Source organism: Neolamprologus multifasciatus, chromosome 5 (assembly GCF_963576455.1).
Source record: "Neolamprologus multifasciatus chromosome 5, fNeoMul1.2, whole genome shotgun sequence".
Lineage (NCBI taxonomy): Eukaryota > Metazoa > Chordata > Actinopteri > Cichliformes > Cichlidae > Neolamprologus > Neolamprologus multifasciatus.
Window position 1 is genome coordinate 27,242,175 of NC_140443.1, and position 15,809 is coordinate 27,257,983.

Here is a 15,809-nt window from a genome sequence, read left to right on the forward strand (position 1 = left end):
ATGAAACTGTACTTAATATTGATATCTCAAGATGGTCTGTATTAGAAAACTGCAGTTTCAATTTTAGTTTATCCTAAATGGGATTTATTCAAAACTGAGTGTCACAATGTACATATTACCTATATTTAATTAAATAATATATAAATATGTGGCTATGTATTTTGTATCTGTAGCAAGACGTAACATGAGATAATAGTGGAATAATGGATTTCACCACAAACAGTTGAGTATATAGCACTGCCATATCATTACATTAAAAATCGCACGCTGTTATAGTTTATGGCTGTTTCAATATTTAAGAAGAAAAGTAGTGGATTGAATTGCCTTTTTTGGGATGTAAGCACTTGTTTTCCATGATTTATGCTGCCCCCCCCCCCCCCCCCAAAAAAAAAAAAAAAAAAAATTAACATTAAAAAAATTTAATTGTGTGTATTTTCAGATAACCAGAAGAAAATGGATGGATGAATGGACGTTTACAAGACTTCACAAAGACATTGTTATTTTGCAGGTCAAACAAGCATTACAAACATTATAATTTGCAAACAAGTTTGTTTTGTTTTTATAAAAAGTAAATGTAAAAAATGTATGTCTGATTTGACTCTACTATTACAGGAAACAAATGAAGGAGACATCAGAAAACTGAAAAATAACAGAAAAATAATGTTTACAGTTCATCATATCTGTGAGCCTTTAGTTTCAACTGTGTCTCAATGTTTCAAATAAATCTATCTAGAAACAGAAAGCTGAATAAATCCATTCTTTTTAGCATACATCACATAACTTAATGAATTTACTTACATATGATAATAACGTGTAAGGGTTCTATAAGTTTTTAATACATCTGTTAAAATTAAAAGCAAATACAAACAACAAACTCTACAAAGATTACAATATTAAGTTTTCTACCCAATGAGTTGGTGCACCTTTATGATTTGTGTTGCTGTGTCTTAAGATTATCTCATGCTTATATTTTTTCCACCCGAGCGATGCTTTTCTTAAGGTGGCAGTGTACTGTGACCTTGGTCTACTTGTAATACTTTTGTATAGTGCTGATACAGGATGTGTTTTTAAAAGTCTTCTCAACCAGTGTTACCTCGGTTTACAAGAATTCAAACGCATTCCTTTTCTTGTATAATTATTTCCATTTATTAAATGTATAACATCCTCGGCCAGCCACATTGGTAATAATAACATACACTGTTATTACTGTGTGTAAATCCATTTGGTCAATGAAATGCCTTCTAAAAACTCTTAAGGTTTTCATGCATTTATTTATTTATTTTACTGCATTAATTTAGAAACTTTTTACTTTGTCTTTCGCCTACTGCTCCTCTTTCTCCGTCAGTGCTTGTGGTTCAGTCTGTGGTACTTTTTGTGGTCTTTTTGTTTCAGGGACTAGACGAATAGCTCAAAGCAGAGCGAAGCGATAGCATCTCAGTGAACATAGTTCGGTATATCCTCGTGCTCCAGCACACAGGAAAGAGCTGCGTACATTCCCTGCGACCCAATCAACCGCGAACTTAGTTGTGTCTTTGCACTTCTCAATCACCCAGGTGTAACTGGGTTGGTTTGCATATGTGTGTGTGTATCTGTATGCATGCACACAAGAGTGAATAAGGAAGCAAGAGACTTACTATGAAATGACTTTGTAGCCTGTAATTTAACATTATACAGCAAAGCTTGTTGCCACATACATGGCAGTTCAAGAGAAACTGAATATGATGCAAGTTTACACATCAAAAGTAAAAGAAGACACCAAACCCTGTCACTCACCTACTCAACTTCCGCTAAGCACAATATTGACAATGGAAGTACAACGCCCACTTTCAAACCTCTATGCCCTCTCCACAAACAGGCACAGACATCTAAGATATACAACGCAACAAAGCCAGAACGTCTTCTCTGTTCCTATCACTGGAAAACATGCACAGTGCTTGACCTGTAGCTTCAGGACAGGAAGCCTTTCTGCTATTGCAAAATACCTCCCGAGTATCATTACTTTCTAGGCAATGCTGCATTTTGGATAATTAGATCATTCATAACCACCATAAATGACTGAAATGATACCGTTTTATTGATTAAACACAAGCATGCTCACAGAAATACCGACATGACAGTGCTTTTTGTTCTGTGTCTAAACTGCTGCAATAATGTGAAAAACACAAAGTACAGAAGAAAGCAAAAAACGCAGAAAACTGCACAATTACTGTATGTCTATTTGTGTACTTTGTGATGTTTGCATCAAAATCAAAAATGATTACAGTTCACAGCACATTAATACCTGATGAATTGAAAACCACATTGATAAATTACGCTAAATGCGGCTCACTGATTAGAGACAGAAAGAAAGATTATAGATACAAAACACAACATGGGGCTTTAAACTTTAAGTTACATTATGCATTATTACATGCGTTATGTTACATGGCTGCTGCTGCTGTTGAAAAAGCAAATGTTTTTTCTTGCTGAGAGTTCATTGAAGCGTAAATAAACTCGAGATGTTGTTAGAAGACCCGATATTAAGGGTGAATCATGCCTTTCGTGGCCGGACAGAACACTCAAACAAAGCACTTCAGTCACTGCAATCAAAGAAGCAATATTTGTTAATTTTCATTAGTTTCAATAACCATAGACAACATTTAACATATGTAATACTTACCTTAAAAATACATGAGACGCAGGGTTTTTTTTAGAACGTCTGCCTTTTCCTTAATAGAGAAAACAGAAGACGGAGATTAAAGCATCGTCCGTGCATATGGTGGCAGAATCAGAGTTTAAAAATACTGCAAAGAATTTTGATTTTTCTTGTGCATATGGACGAAAAATAAAATGAAAGACAAAAACAGTTGTTTTTACTAATGTTGTATTTACTTTGCAAAGTGGTGGTGACACTTTCTTGGCAGACCTGTAAGTGAGAATATTGTTGAAGAAAAAAGCAAACATTTTAGAAATAAAACATTACTATATCACAAAATTTGATTTTCTCAACCTTTATTAGCACAATTTTATGCATTTCTGGTCATGTCTTTCTGGAACCTTTGTCCGGCTGTTTTGTTGACTTCACGGTATTTAATGTATTAAACGCTACTCACGGCTGAAGTAACGCAGCGTGCAGAGAACAGCCAGAGCCAAGCCTCCAAGAAGTCCGACAAGAGGCCAAAGAATCATAGAGCCACAGCCTCCTGGAACAAAGGAATAATGGAGTACATGTTTCTTCCCCCCCAATGGAGTCATGATATAATCAATCATTATTAATTTTCATTTTGCAGGAAAATGTTCAATTATGCACTGCTGCAAACAACTTAAAGTCCTTTTTATTCTTTTTATTCTATAATAACTTACCCTTGGAGTTGCCTGTATTGCAACGACAGGTTGGTTTGGATGGTGGTTTGGGTTTTGGCTTAGGAGGTGGTGTTGGTGGGGTCTCTGTCAAATAAAGACCAAAGAAAGGTAAATGGACAGGTTCTTGTAGAGCGCTTTTCTGCTCTAGTTCTGCTGTAGTTAAGCATTCAGCTTTTTATACAACACATCTCTGTCACATACAGGCACTTTTTTCTGTAAGTGTTTTTCTAACCAACATTTACACTCTGACGAACACATTGGGAGCAACTCAAGGTTCGAGTATCCTTCTTAACATGTAGACGGGTTAAGCCAGGGATCAAATCACCAGCCTTCCAATTAGGAGATGACTTGCCTGATCGCTTGAGCCAAAGCCACCCAGAAGCACCATTAAGAAAAGTAAAAAACAACTTTTTTCTAAAAAATAAAAAAAAAAGTTGTTGTTGCAGCAATTCTCTACCAAGTTTCTAAATGGCAAAGAGAAGAAACAATTGACATGATTATTAACAGAATCGCCCTTCATCTGTACGTCTGTTGAGCCAGCAAACAGTTTTTCAGCATTTTTTTTTTCTTATTTGTAGTTAGAATTTACCCATTTGGCCTATTGAATGTGTACCAATATCTTCTGTTTGCCCATGCTGTGAGAAAGTTTTACTGCTTAAGCCTCATTCAGAAAGATAAGTAAGGCAGCATCAGCTAGGCAAAGAGAAGCAGAAAGCCAGGATACAAAAGAACTTCTCAACGTTTACTTGTGTCAAAGACACCAGTTTGGTTTCCAAAATGCAAATATGCATTGATTTGCAAATGACTTAAACCTTATGTCATACAAAATGTGGAAACAGAATTTTTTATGATTTGAAAAATATACACTCATTTTGATTGTGTTGCCATAAACACCTTTAAAAAAAGTTTTCTTTCTCTAGTGCAGCTTTAAGCGATAAACAGTGTTCACTCACTGTCAGAAGTGTTTCTGGAGTCCGTGCAGTGATTTCCATGAAACATCCATTTTTAACACAATAACTCCAGAGGGCATGAAGATCACGGGCATTCCATACCCCTTTCACGCCTGTACAAAGATTTCCGTGCATTCCCTGAATCTTTTGATATTAAGTTCTCTAGATGATAAAATCTCCAAATTTGAATTTTCCTCAGATACTTAGAAATTCTACCTTGACTACATATGTAGTCACACACGCTTTCAGAGAGTTGTAAAAGCTCCATCTTTTACTCCTTATGGACTTTGGAATACTTTTCATACCCAATTTTATTAAAAAAACAAACAAAAACAAAACATGATTACTTGTGGCATGCTCCCCCAGGTATCTTTAAACATTCTATAGCTGCTTCTCCTGGAAAAATGATCATATATATTTAAAAAAAAAAAACAACAAAAAATCTAAATGAAGGTCTGTCAAAGAGTGATATTCTTTCTTTGCAAATAAGTAGCAAATCACTGCATACTGTTTTAGTTCACATTTTTGCAGTGCACCTTCACCGTTTTAAAAATGGTGTTGTATTCGACTGATACAGCAAGGTAAGTGCGCCACACTTTTAAAGCTGTCCAGTGAGTCCGTGGAATATTAGACATTTTTTGTATTCAAGTAGGAGTCCTAATATGTTGGCTTTACACACCAAAGCCTTAAATCATCCATCAGCTTGACCTGCCTCTTCAAAATCAGATGGATATTTTGAAAATTTCACATTTAGCCTGATATTTAACTGTGACAGGAAGCACTTAGAATACAAACCTCCTGGCAGTAGAAGAGTCCCAGGCTTCCACATTTCATTAAGACTTTTGTCCTTCAAGACACAAGAATAAATCCCTCTGTCTTCTTTCGTCACATTGATGATACGGAGCGCAAAAGACTTACTGCCCCTCTTACTGAGTTTAAAACGTGTTTTGTCCACGTTATCTCCATAGAGAGTACGGTCAGCATTGTTGCATCTGCCTAGAAAGTGGACTTTGCTACTGATGTCACTTCGGAACCAGAAGACTAAGTCACAAGCCATGTTGCCACAATCACAATCAATGGTCTCACTGCTTGGGATCTTAGGGTAACGAACGCTGACTTCTTCTTCCAGCAGCTTCTGTTTTAAATCTTGACCTAGGAAAAAGAGTGACATTTAAGATTTCAGCAACACATTTGTAGCACATTCAAAAACTGCTCCGAAATTATTTTTGAGTTACTATATAACAAGCTGCCTCGCCCATTCGTTGCAAAGGTTTATGGACAAACCTCCCGTAAAGATGTGCAGTTAATTAAGGAAAAGGAATACTAATACTTGTAATAATAAATGCAAGTTGTCACGCTTCCTACAAAGCCAGTATAAATCCAACTGCCAATATAAAATATGAAAATATGAAGAAATCTCCTGTATATATTTCAAACTCTTAACAGTAACATTTTGGATTTGCTGTATGGTGGATTTAGCATTTAGGTGATGTTTTACAAGAGGCCTATGTGGTAAAACATCTTTTCGCATTTTACAATCATTTTCTACTTACTATGTTTTCAAGTCAAATGCAAAGGCCTGTGTTATGAAATAGTGTTATGAAATATATAAACATACACAGCAAGTCAAACACTGTGTTTGTATGAAAGGTTAAGACTTACTGGCTCTTGCTTCATGCTGTTCTTGCAAAAATAAATGAAATACAAGTGCTGTGTTACATTCAAGACTAATTTAGTTTACATGTGTCACAATACAACACAAATCTGATTTATTTCAATCTCCCCAGTAGAGTGATGCAAATATAAAAAAGACAATGATGATGACAAACTACAGAGGAGTGCTGCAATGTTACCTTTAAAGTATAGAAGCAAAACTCAAAGGCTGATAATTAGCGTAATAACATAGCCGTATCAATAATCTATACTTTCATATATATCATGTCTAAGTGTTAAACCAACAAACCAAAGCTCACTTCTTTGACTCTTAAAGCCACATTTCATTCTTTATCACATGCTACGGCAATGACTGTATTTAATAAATGTACATTTTAACATAAAAATCAGACCATTATCAGTTGAACTTGAAAACAACATCATCCCTCGGTAAGCTACCTGACTCTGCAACGTCAAGAACGTTTGTGTTTTATGAGATTAAAGACAAAGCTGATGGTCTTACCAGATGTCCAAAGTGGTCCTGTCAACAATAGCCATGCCAGTGACAGAAAGAACATTTTGTCAGGCCGTCGCTGTGTATCCGTATCTGTGTGTAACTTGTGTGCTAGCTGAGGGAGGTTGCTAATACTTTCTCGTCTTGATATCTATCTGTCATAGATGATGGGAGGAACTATGCTGACAGGGCCCTGAGGCTTGAATGCAACACCCTAAAATGATACAGAGGGCCTATCAGATACGGTATAACAGCATTACACCAGTCACTGGGACTTTAACGTGCACACTCTAAAACCCCACATGCCTAATACAGATAAGGATCAGCACAAGTGCTGCATCAAAAAAAACCTATTGATGCCATTCTTTATTCTGTTCAACTAACAGAGCCCAACGATAACAGCTGTTACTATTATATTAAGTATCTTATTTTTAAAAAAAGAAAAAAAGTAAACGTATTCATCCCCAACATACATAGAGGCGTAAAGTGAATGTTTCACAGCTGAAAATGTGGTGTTGTCTCACACTATGTCCCACATAAACAAAAGCAATTAAAAAATGTTGCATATTTCCAGAGCAGCAGTTTGCAGTGCTGTGGTCTCTGCCCAGGTGCATGACCTAGAGTTCAGCAGAGCCACACATACAGAGCTTCATGCACAGAACAAAAAGGGAATATAAACATATGGCACCTAAACTCTGTAACGAAATAATTGCATACGAAGATTAACGATACAAAATACATTTAAATATTCAATGGTGTGTGTAAGGCAACTTCAGTATCCCACCTGTCATAAAGTTCTTAAAGACTCGCATGAAACAAACATTAAAGTCAAAACCAGTGAAGTTTGTGCCTGTGCAAGCAATTTTGCATTATTTTTTCTTCTTTGAAAAGTGCACATATAGTTTTATATTATAATCAGTTCTTAAGTAAATATATTTCATATTATCTGACTTTTTTGATATTCACATTTTTACTATCCAACCCCTTACATACAAGCATTTAACAGTTACAGACCCCTGGCTGTGTAAAAACAGCAGACTATGTTCATTATGTCCCACTGCACCAGCATCATTGTTAAGGGGACTCATTATTAAGTTTAATCAGGCAGTTACAGGCACATTGCTTGAAACAGAAAAATAAGCCAGTTAGAGCTGCAACCATCAGTTATTTTCATGATTGCTTAAAAAAAACAACAACCACTGATTGATTTTATATTTAAAATTACAGAAAATCATTACAGATATAGTATTTAAACTTTATATATGTACACATACATCACACACAGGACATCTATGCATTTCCAAATGTGGAGCCATTGTATGTTTGGCTTTTCACAATGAATCGTTTTCATTTTTGCATTTTGTGACAAGATACATCAACATCTACTCAATAAACTCAAATCTATGCCTCACGTTGAAGACTATGAGTTTCACTGACATTCAGAGATAAACCTGATTTGAAGCACTTGTCCCTACATCAAGACAGTATCTCTGCAATGTTTGATGTGTAATTTTTAAAGTTGCCATTCTGACAAAGAGAGGACTTTTGAAATCTCTTTTTCACAGATGTCCTTTTCACACTTGCTCGATAATGATGATCCTTTAAATCATGTGGTGTTTGTGGATCTTTTGTGCATTCGTAAAGGGTAAGGGTACAGAACGGTCTGGTGGGGGATCTTAAAGTGAGAGGATGTGGGAACCCTAAAGTTCTATGGGGGTTGTACACTCAGGCGAGGAACAAGATTCTTTGAAAACAGATCTCAGGGGACTTCAGATGTGCGCTCTTCACACATCGCTGAGCTATAAAGCCTTTGTTGGTCTCTCCACTTCAATGCTTTACGTCAAATGCTGCCAAGCTCTGGTTTTACTTGCCTGCTCTGCTATTTCTTTATTTATTTTTTACTTTAGTATTCTTTGAGAAGTCATCCATAAAAATTACAGAGATGTAGCAGTGTCATTCTCATTACCAGAGCTTTAAAGATAATTAATGTCAAGACCATAGTTCAGAAGATTATTTACAGCATCTGTAGGACTTCTGCACTAAACCATTTCAACTTCTGTGTCACTTCTATGATCCATATTTTTTCTTTGCGCCAGCAACCCAATCAACATCCAACTTAATAACTGAAATTTAAAACACATTGGGAAGTTATTTCATGCATGTTGATTTAAACATTTTTCTTTATAAACCTTTCAGATAAATTCACACTCGCTCGTTTGACCACTACCAACTACTTTCATATCTAGGCTCATACATATAGCTCTCAATGAACATTTAACAATACAGCCCACAAGCAATCGAAAAGATAAAAACACAAAGTTGTTTTTCTTGAGTAGATGTGACGTACCAAGAGCATCAGAGGAACAGTGGCTCGGCCAATCAAAGTATTTTGATAACTCATTTCAGATACCTTAAGATTTACTTAAAAGTAAATAAAAATAAAAATGACAGTAGGGATTAGGAGTGTAAATGGCCCACTTTATAGCTCATAGTTTAACAGTAGGTGATACTGTTTCCCTTTGGAGTTTCCTTTAACTACTAACTTTGTTCAGTTTGCACATTGCTCTTCAACCTGAATTCTGAGGTTATGTAAAGATGTCCTCATTTGAACGTCTGCACCTGTATGACCGCAAATGTTTTTTCTGGTTGTATAAATACAATCATAAAACATAGACATGCACACAGTGCACTGCAGACTGATGAAGTGTTAAATCTGCTGTGGTGCAACGCATGTGCCAGGCAGTATTTGTTGTATTTTTATCATTTCATAATACGTCTTACACTGAACTTCTGTACAGCATGTTGTCAGTGGCTTTATTTCAACCTTTGTGCCTGAGAGTGAGAACACACAGAGAGCTTCTGAAGTAATGAAATGAATAAGCTTCTGACATCTATGAGCTTTTATTTTCAGTACTGATGAAATGGATGAAGCTCAACAGTGCCAACCAGAGACTGCTAAAGGGATGACAATCAACCAAGTCCATGCCAGATGCACACATCCATAATCAAATTTACCTTAGTGATGAGTTAATAGTACTTCATAAACAAACAGTGCTAAACATTACAGCCATCAACTCACTGTACACACAAACCAAACTTATTATAAAGTGTCATAGTATAAAATTAATGCTGAATCTCCTCCAGATACAAACAAAATACATTCATTTCTTATACACATACAAATTGACTCTACATGGCTAGCCAGCTAGCAAACTTGTATAAGAAAACACTTTTCGGTTATTAGAGCAGATATAGAAAAGGCGTTTGCTACCTGCTGGCAGGATTTTTTTTTAATGATTTTAATATAGCTTATTATTAATTTCAATGTCATGCTTACAATAAATGTTTGCCAAAAGTAGTCCAGAATACTGTTCACTTCAGCTGCTCCTGCAGAGTTTAACACCCCAGAATCGAGTCGTCCCACAGCTTTTCCTCCTCTGTCCTAGTGTCTGCTTTCTCTTTTGCCTTCTTCTTCTCTTTTCTATATTTAGGTTTAATGGACTCATCCTCTTCACCCTCCCTTTGCTTAACATTAATTTCAGTCTGAATATGCAGTTCAGTCTCTTTGCTATTCTTCATCATGACTTCTGGCTTTAATTTGTCCATAACTTGATCTCCTCTTTCCACTTTAAAGTTTTCCTTAAGGGATTTTTTTTCTTTTCGTCTCCACTTGCCATGAATTTTTGACTTTTTCCTGCTCCTCTCCTCCTCCGACTCAACAGATTGCTCTCTTCTTCTCTCCTCTGAGTCATCATCTCTTTCCCTCCTCCGGCGTTTCCTTCTCCTCTCCTCATCCCTTCCTCTCCTCACTCTCTCCCTATGGGGTGTTTTAATCTGCCTCTTTTCTCTGTGCCTATATTCACTATGATCACTGTCACTTTCACTATTGCTGGAGGAGGAATACGAGGAGGAGGAGGAGTAAGATAATGAGGTAGTACAGGAGGAAGAGCTTGACCTTCTCTGCCTTCTTCTCATGGGCCAACTAGTGAGCGGTGGAGGACCTGAGTTACGAACAACTGGAGGAGGATAGTTGTAGTTTGAGGCACGTGACGGCAAGGGTGGGCCCTGAAACGATGAACACCCCATTTGAAGTGGAGAGTAATGACCAGAGTGGGACTGATGAGGAGAAATGGAGGTAGGAAGGAGGTTGGACACAGGTTTATTTAGTTCCACCATACTCTTCCTATTTAATACTTCCCGTTCTTCATCTTCATCTTCCTTTTGCATGGTATCCTGAGGGAGGACCTGATTAGTCTTAGGAGTGATTCCACGAGCCTTCTGAACTTGAATGTAATCAGCCAGTTCATCTGCAAATGTGCTGTACAGTTTTTGCTGGGATTTGCATAGATCGATGACCTTCTTCTCCCTGAGCAAGAACATATAAACTTGAATTAGGCTGCTATTTAATCAGATAAATTATAACCTACAAAACCTACAAATTATAGCCTTAGTAAACCACAGAGGCATTCTGAGGTTCCTGCTTGAAAATGACATGCCCAAAATGAATTCATTATTTCTCTACAATCACAAACTCCCTGTAAACCAACTTGGTATTAAAATTAAGCTAACACTTGATTTGTGCCAGGTTGTTACAGGTTGCGACTCCTTTGTATATTTATAACAGTATTATTTTCATATTATTTAGTGTCATCACAAATAATTACTTCTTGCCAAAGGTAAGCTGAAGTGCAATGTAGTAAATATTACACTTTAAGAAAACAGTGACACAGTGAAAGTTGACATTATCTTCTTAAACTTACTTTATCTGGTGTTTGTTTCCCTGCATGTGGTCCTGGTACATCTCCACAGAGTTAAATTGCATACTGCACATCTGACACATCAAGGAACTGCCTGGAGAAAAAGATTAGAAAGAAGAGAGATTTTTTTAAAAATCCAACAACTTTCAACGGGCCAATAAAGATTTAGTAAAGTCATTTTTCTACTGTTTTACAAATTCTGGTTTTCTCTAAATCATTCATGCCATCTCCACAAAGAGATGCTGTAGCGCCTAAAGCTGAAAATAAAAAACAGGAAACTGCTTCATTAAACTCTCTGACATTCTGGCTCACCTGATTCAATGCCCTCAAGTCAGACTTATCAGATTAAAGTCAGATTATTGTTATAATAATAAATAATAACAAAACCACAGAATTATAGGTAATCAGACTATCTGAATCACATCCATACTTACTGTAATAATGCTACAAAGCCAACTTCTATTTGACTATCTCCTATTCACCCACCCGTGCTGGGATGAAATCTTCACTGCTGATGTAGATGTTTCAACTAGATTTTTCACTTTTCCCTTCAGAACTTCCTGTTTTTTTTCCCTTTCTTGTTGATGTTTCTGTCCTGGTTTCAGGCTGCTGTGGTGATTTTTATTAAATTCCTGAAAGATTTAACGCTCTTTGTATTATCCTGTTTGCTCAAAGGCAAAAAGTTACCTTGTTCTACATTGTGTCCTAGCTGTTCGAGCAGCTCCTGTCTGGCCTGATTCCTCTGGTGTTTGCGTCCACTGTAGTGCTGCAAGGCTACATGGGGATTGGTGAAGGAGGCAGTACACAGGGCACAGTACTTGTTGGGATCCTTCAAATCAACCTCTGTGCTACATGTAGCACTGGTGACTGCTGGATCCAAATCATGCTCCACAACACCCTCTGAGGATGGTTTTTGCTGAGACTTATCAGGATCCTGTTGGAGACCTGATGAAGCATGCACTTCTGTAGACTTCTCTATAAATGCAATGACACATGGTCAATTTCAACAGAACTGACAGTGAAATCGTAATGTCAACATATCTTCCTCACTGTGTGTAAATATCAAAATCTACATCAAGAAAATGCTTTTTGCATCGCGGAGCTCAAACTTGCCTGATAGGTGAAGACTTTGTTTACGAAGATTTTTTGTATGGACTTTGCCTTCATAGTGTGATCTTGCCACCACTGGTGAGCTAAATACCATGTTGCAAAGCTCACAGAAATTATCTTTATCATTACTCATCGTCTGCTGCAAAAAACAAACAAAAACGATTAACTGCTTATTTTATGAATACAAGATTGCTTTCATATACCCCTCATATTCTTTTGAGAGGAATATTATTAAAGCACTAATACTGTAGCTCTGATATTCTTCACTATTGGATGCTTACATTAGTTTGTCCTCACTCAGTTCTCATGATCACAGACAAGAGACTCCATCTGACAGAAAAAGAAAACTTGGCCACTAACCTGGGCGCCTGTTGACTTTTCTGCTTTTTTGGTCTGCAGGTACAGCTTGAGTTTCTGAGCGTGTTTCTTTCCCTGCAGTTGGACAACACGTGAGACATTATTAGAAAATATTTTACTTATGGCAGGTCTAATTAAAGTTGTACTACGGTGCTATGATTTGTGCCTGGAGGATAAAACACACCCCATAGTGAGACACCCGCTGTGACTTAAACAGCAGCACAGCCTCACACACATGGCAGTAACTGTCTGTAAGGAGACACTTCAGTAGCGCCTCTTCAGCTTTGTTTCCTGTGTGGCAGAATACATGAAAACTTATTTAAACATGAAGCACAAAAGAAACGCTATTAAATTACACAAATTCACATAAGAGAAAAGTTTGTCCAATACAACTTAGTATACAACTCTCAGTACCCAGAAAAAAAGGCTGAATCTTTAAGAACATTTAACTTTCACACAACCTTTATTACATCATATATTGACCTATCTGATGGTCCTTTTTCAAAACAAACTAATTTTTTTTGCAATTTGTTAATTTATACAATATGCTTTGCCTTAGTGTGGCAAATCTCATTTAAAATTTACAATGATTTTAATATGACCTGCTAATTCTGCAAAGGTCTACACAACTGGGGAGTTGTGAATATAACCGCTTAAATACATATTTCTATTAAAACGTTCCCCTTATGGAAAAGTTTATTTATCATTTATGAGGGAGAAGTAAGATATACTTTTATGTTTTTAATCTTCTAAAACTATTTCCGCTCAACACACACTTCCTAAAGTAGCATGCAACACACATGTTGACACATACTGCATATTATATTGCTAGCCCATAACAAATTGTGACTTGATTTCTTCCATTCTGCAGATTCTGGGTGAGATGCAATAGCTGATTCACTGGTGGTGCATTCAGTGCCAATTAACTAAAAGTAGACGTGAAAGAAAAGAAAAAAAAATGTGACAACTTAAATGCCCACATATAAAAAAAAAGTTAAACTAATTCCTAAATAAATAAAAAATAGATGACAAATTAACCCTTTGTTGCAATACTTGTTTAGTGATTTACTTTTAAAAAGTACAGTTTAGTGATGACACTCACGCAGGTGGATTAAATATTACGTTTTACAAGCAAAGAAATAACTTGTTATACATCTGCTCAGATATTTTGATAAAGTGTGGCCCAGAAACAACATTAAACCACACTGAATGAGCATGATGTTTCTGTGTTATTTCAACAACCTAACTGTTCAGCCAAAGTCTTGTATTGCTCATATTTTCAAAACTTTGAAGGACATTTTGCAACACAGAAATATGAAATTTATTAAAGTGAAATCAACGAGTACAGTGCTGATACCAGTAAATAATGTTTAGGCAAGATTATTGATGTTGTAGGCTGTACTGAACTAATCATAGGACATGATGACTGGTGGAGACTGAATTTCTGTTAGAAGAACTAAAATTGTTAACTACTTTACTTCAGTAGTTTTTTTTTTTAAATCAGAAAAATAACTTATTTAAAATATCTGCGTTTGTCTCAAATGTAAACACATGCTCTTGCAGAGGTGCTTATCATGAAAAAATTTTCTAATTGAAATTACAGGACAATCTGATATACTTATAAATACTGAAAATTACTATGAAAAAGAAAATAAGGCAATCAAAGGTGATGAGGGTTTACTTTTAAAGTGCTGAGTATCAACACTGGCATCCTACATGAAGTGCTGTGAAGCACATATAAAGGACAATTAAACACTAAAAGGTGTTTAAATGCAAGAAAGACTGAAACAAGTACTCTATATGTACTCACTCTGATGCTCCTGAAGAATTTATGTGCACTGATATATTTCAAATATTGTACTTACCAAATGATTTTCCATTTCCATTTATTATCCTTTCACCTTGAGAACACTGTTTTAGTTTACTAATGAGTTTAACCGACACAAAAAAGGTGGATGCCAACTTTAAGTTTTAGCCTCAATGATGCTTCAGGTGCTAAGGTTTGCAGTCCTTAATATTGTTTTGGTTTTTTTTAAATGGCGACATTTCAGACTAAGTTTACAATTAGACTAGCTTTCCCATGTAGGATGAAATAAATTATGTCATCCACTTAACAGTTTATGGCTTCTGCTGCTAAAACCGGTTAGTCGACGAATCGGTTAGCATTAACTACCGGTATATGGAATCATTTAAAGGGACTGTTTCGTTTCGTGTGGGGGTCGAACTTGCTGGTACTAGCTCTGAGGCAAACGACATAAGGAAAACGTCTTGATGCATTCTCAATCATCCAGGAAAATAAATCTCCAAAAGTTGATTCTGTTCATCTGGACGTAGCGTTTTTTTCTCCCAGAAAACGCTACGTCCAGATGAACAGAATCAACTTTTGGAGACATAAGGAAAAGTACCCTAACTGTTCATGGTTTAATCATCAAGCTGGGCCAAGGGTAAGAGGGAGATTTTCGGGGCGATAGTTTCTACTATCCTGCTCGTAGAGACCGCTATAAAATTCTGAAAGCCCCTCACGTTAAAGCAGATTAACGTTAGGCAGCCGACGTTAGCAAATTTAGCTAAGCAGCTAACGAGCTCACTAGATTAATGAGCTGGCTAGCCACATAGCAGAAAAGCTAACAAAGGCGCAGCAGGTAGGGTGCCATACGGCTGAATTTTCACATTCTGAAGACAACTCACCTTCAACCTGGGTTCTATCTATTTTATTGTTTATTACTTTGTCAGCATCTGTGACAGAAGTCGCGTTAGGGATACTGGCAACGTTATTTTGAGAGTCTGACTCCGCAGTTAGCGAAGTACAGCCACTTGTGTCGTCCATCTTTTTTTTTTCCCTACCTGAACGTGCATGCGCAGTAGTATTGTAGTCCTGGTACAGGAAAGCTAGTTTTAATAATTTACATCCTCCGTATTTTTTCGTCTTGTGTATTTTAAAGACTTGTTTTCATGAAAATCCTTTAACGAATAATCAGAAACGGCAATGGGAAAATCTCTCTGTTATGTTCAAATGATTTACTTCTTCTATCGAAATATCTAAAATCACGGCTCTGCGCATGCACAGCAGGACCCGGATCCTTAGTATGTAAATGGAACTGATTCATATTTATGTATTTTCTACTT

General features: G+C 36.5%; 2 protein-coding genes across 4 annotated transcripts; both read right to left on the minus strand.

Moving 5' to 3' along the window:
* Nucleotides 1–410: 410 nt before the first annotated feature.
* cd8b (cd8 beta) lies at nt 411–8,268 on the minus strand. The gene is made up of 7 exons (XM_085160623.1): nt 6,469–8,268; nt 5,088–5,444; nt 3,343–3,426; nt 3,093–3,182; nt 2,872–2,905; nt 2,660–2,708; nt 411–2,579 (listed from the first exon to the last, which is right to left on the minus strand). Exons 1-6 carry the CDS (start codon nt 6,521–6,523, stop codon nt 2,690–2,692), a joined length of 639 nt encoding a protein of 212 aa, XP_085016749.1. The 5' UTR covers nt 6,524–8,268; the 3' UTR covers nt 411–2,579; nt 2,660–2,689.
* A 100-nt stretch (nt 8,269–8,368) lies between these two features.
* On the minus strand, nt 8,369–15,519 carry zmat1 (zinc finger matrin-type 1). 3 transcript variants are annotated; one of them, XM_085160593.1, is made up of 7 exons: nt 15,372–15,519; nt 12,868–12,974; nt 12,687–12,758; nt 12,330–12,462; nt 11,904–12,191; nt 11,220–11,310; nt 8,369–10,825 (listed from the first exon to the last, which is right to left on the minus strand). In XM_085160593.1, the coding sequence occupies exons 1-7, from the start codon at nt 15,508–15,510 to the stop codon at nt 9,856–9,858; spliced, it is 1,800 nt and encodes a 599-aa protein (XP_085016719.1). In that variant the 5' UTR covers nt 15,511–15,519; the 3' UTR covers nt 8,369–9,855. The 3 variants fall into 3 exon arrangements, with proteins under 3 accessions (XP_085016719.1, XP_085016718.1, XP_085016721.1); XM_085160592.1 differs by having other exon boundaries at nt 12,330–12,465; XM_085160595.1 differs by having other exon boundaries at nt 12,330–12,465; nt 14,549–15,484.
* Between the last annotated feature and the right edge of the window lie 290 nt (nt 15,520–15,809).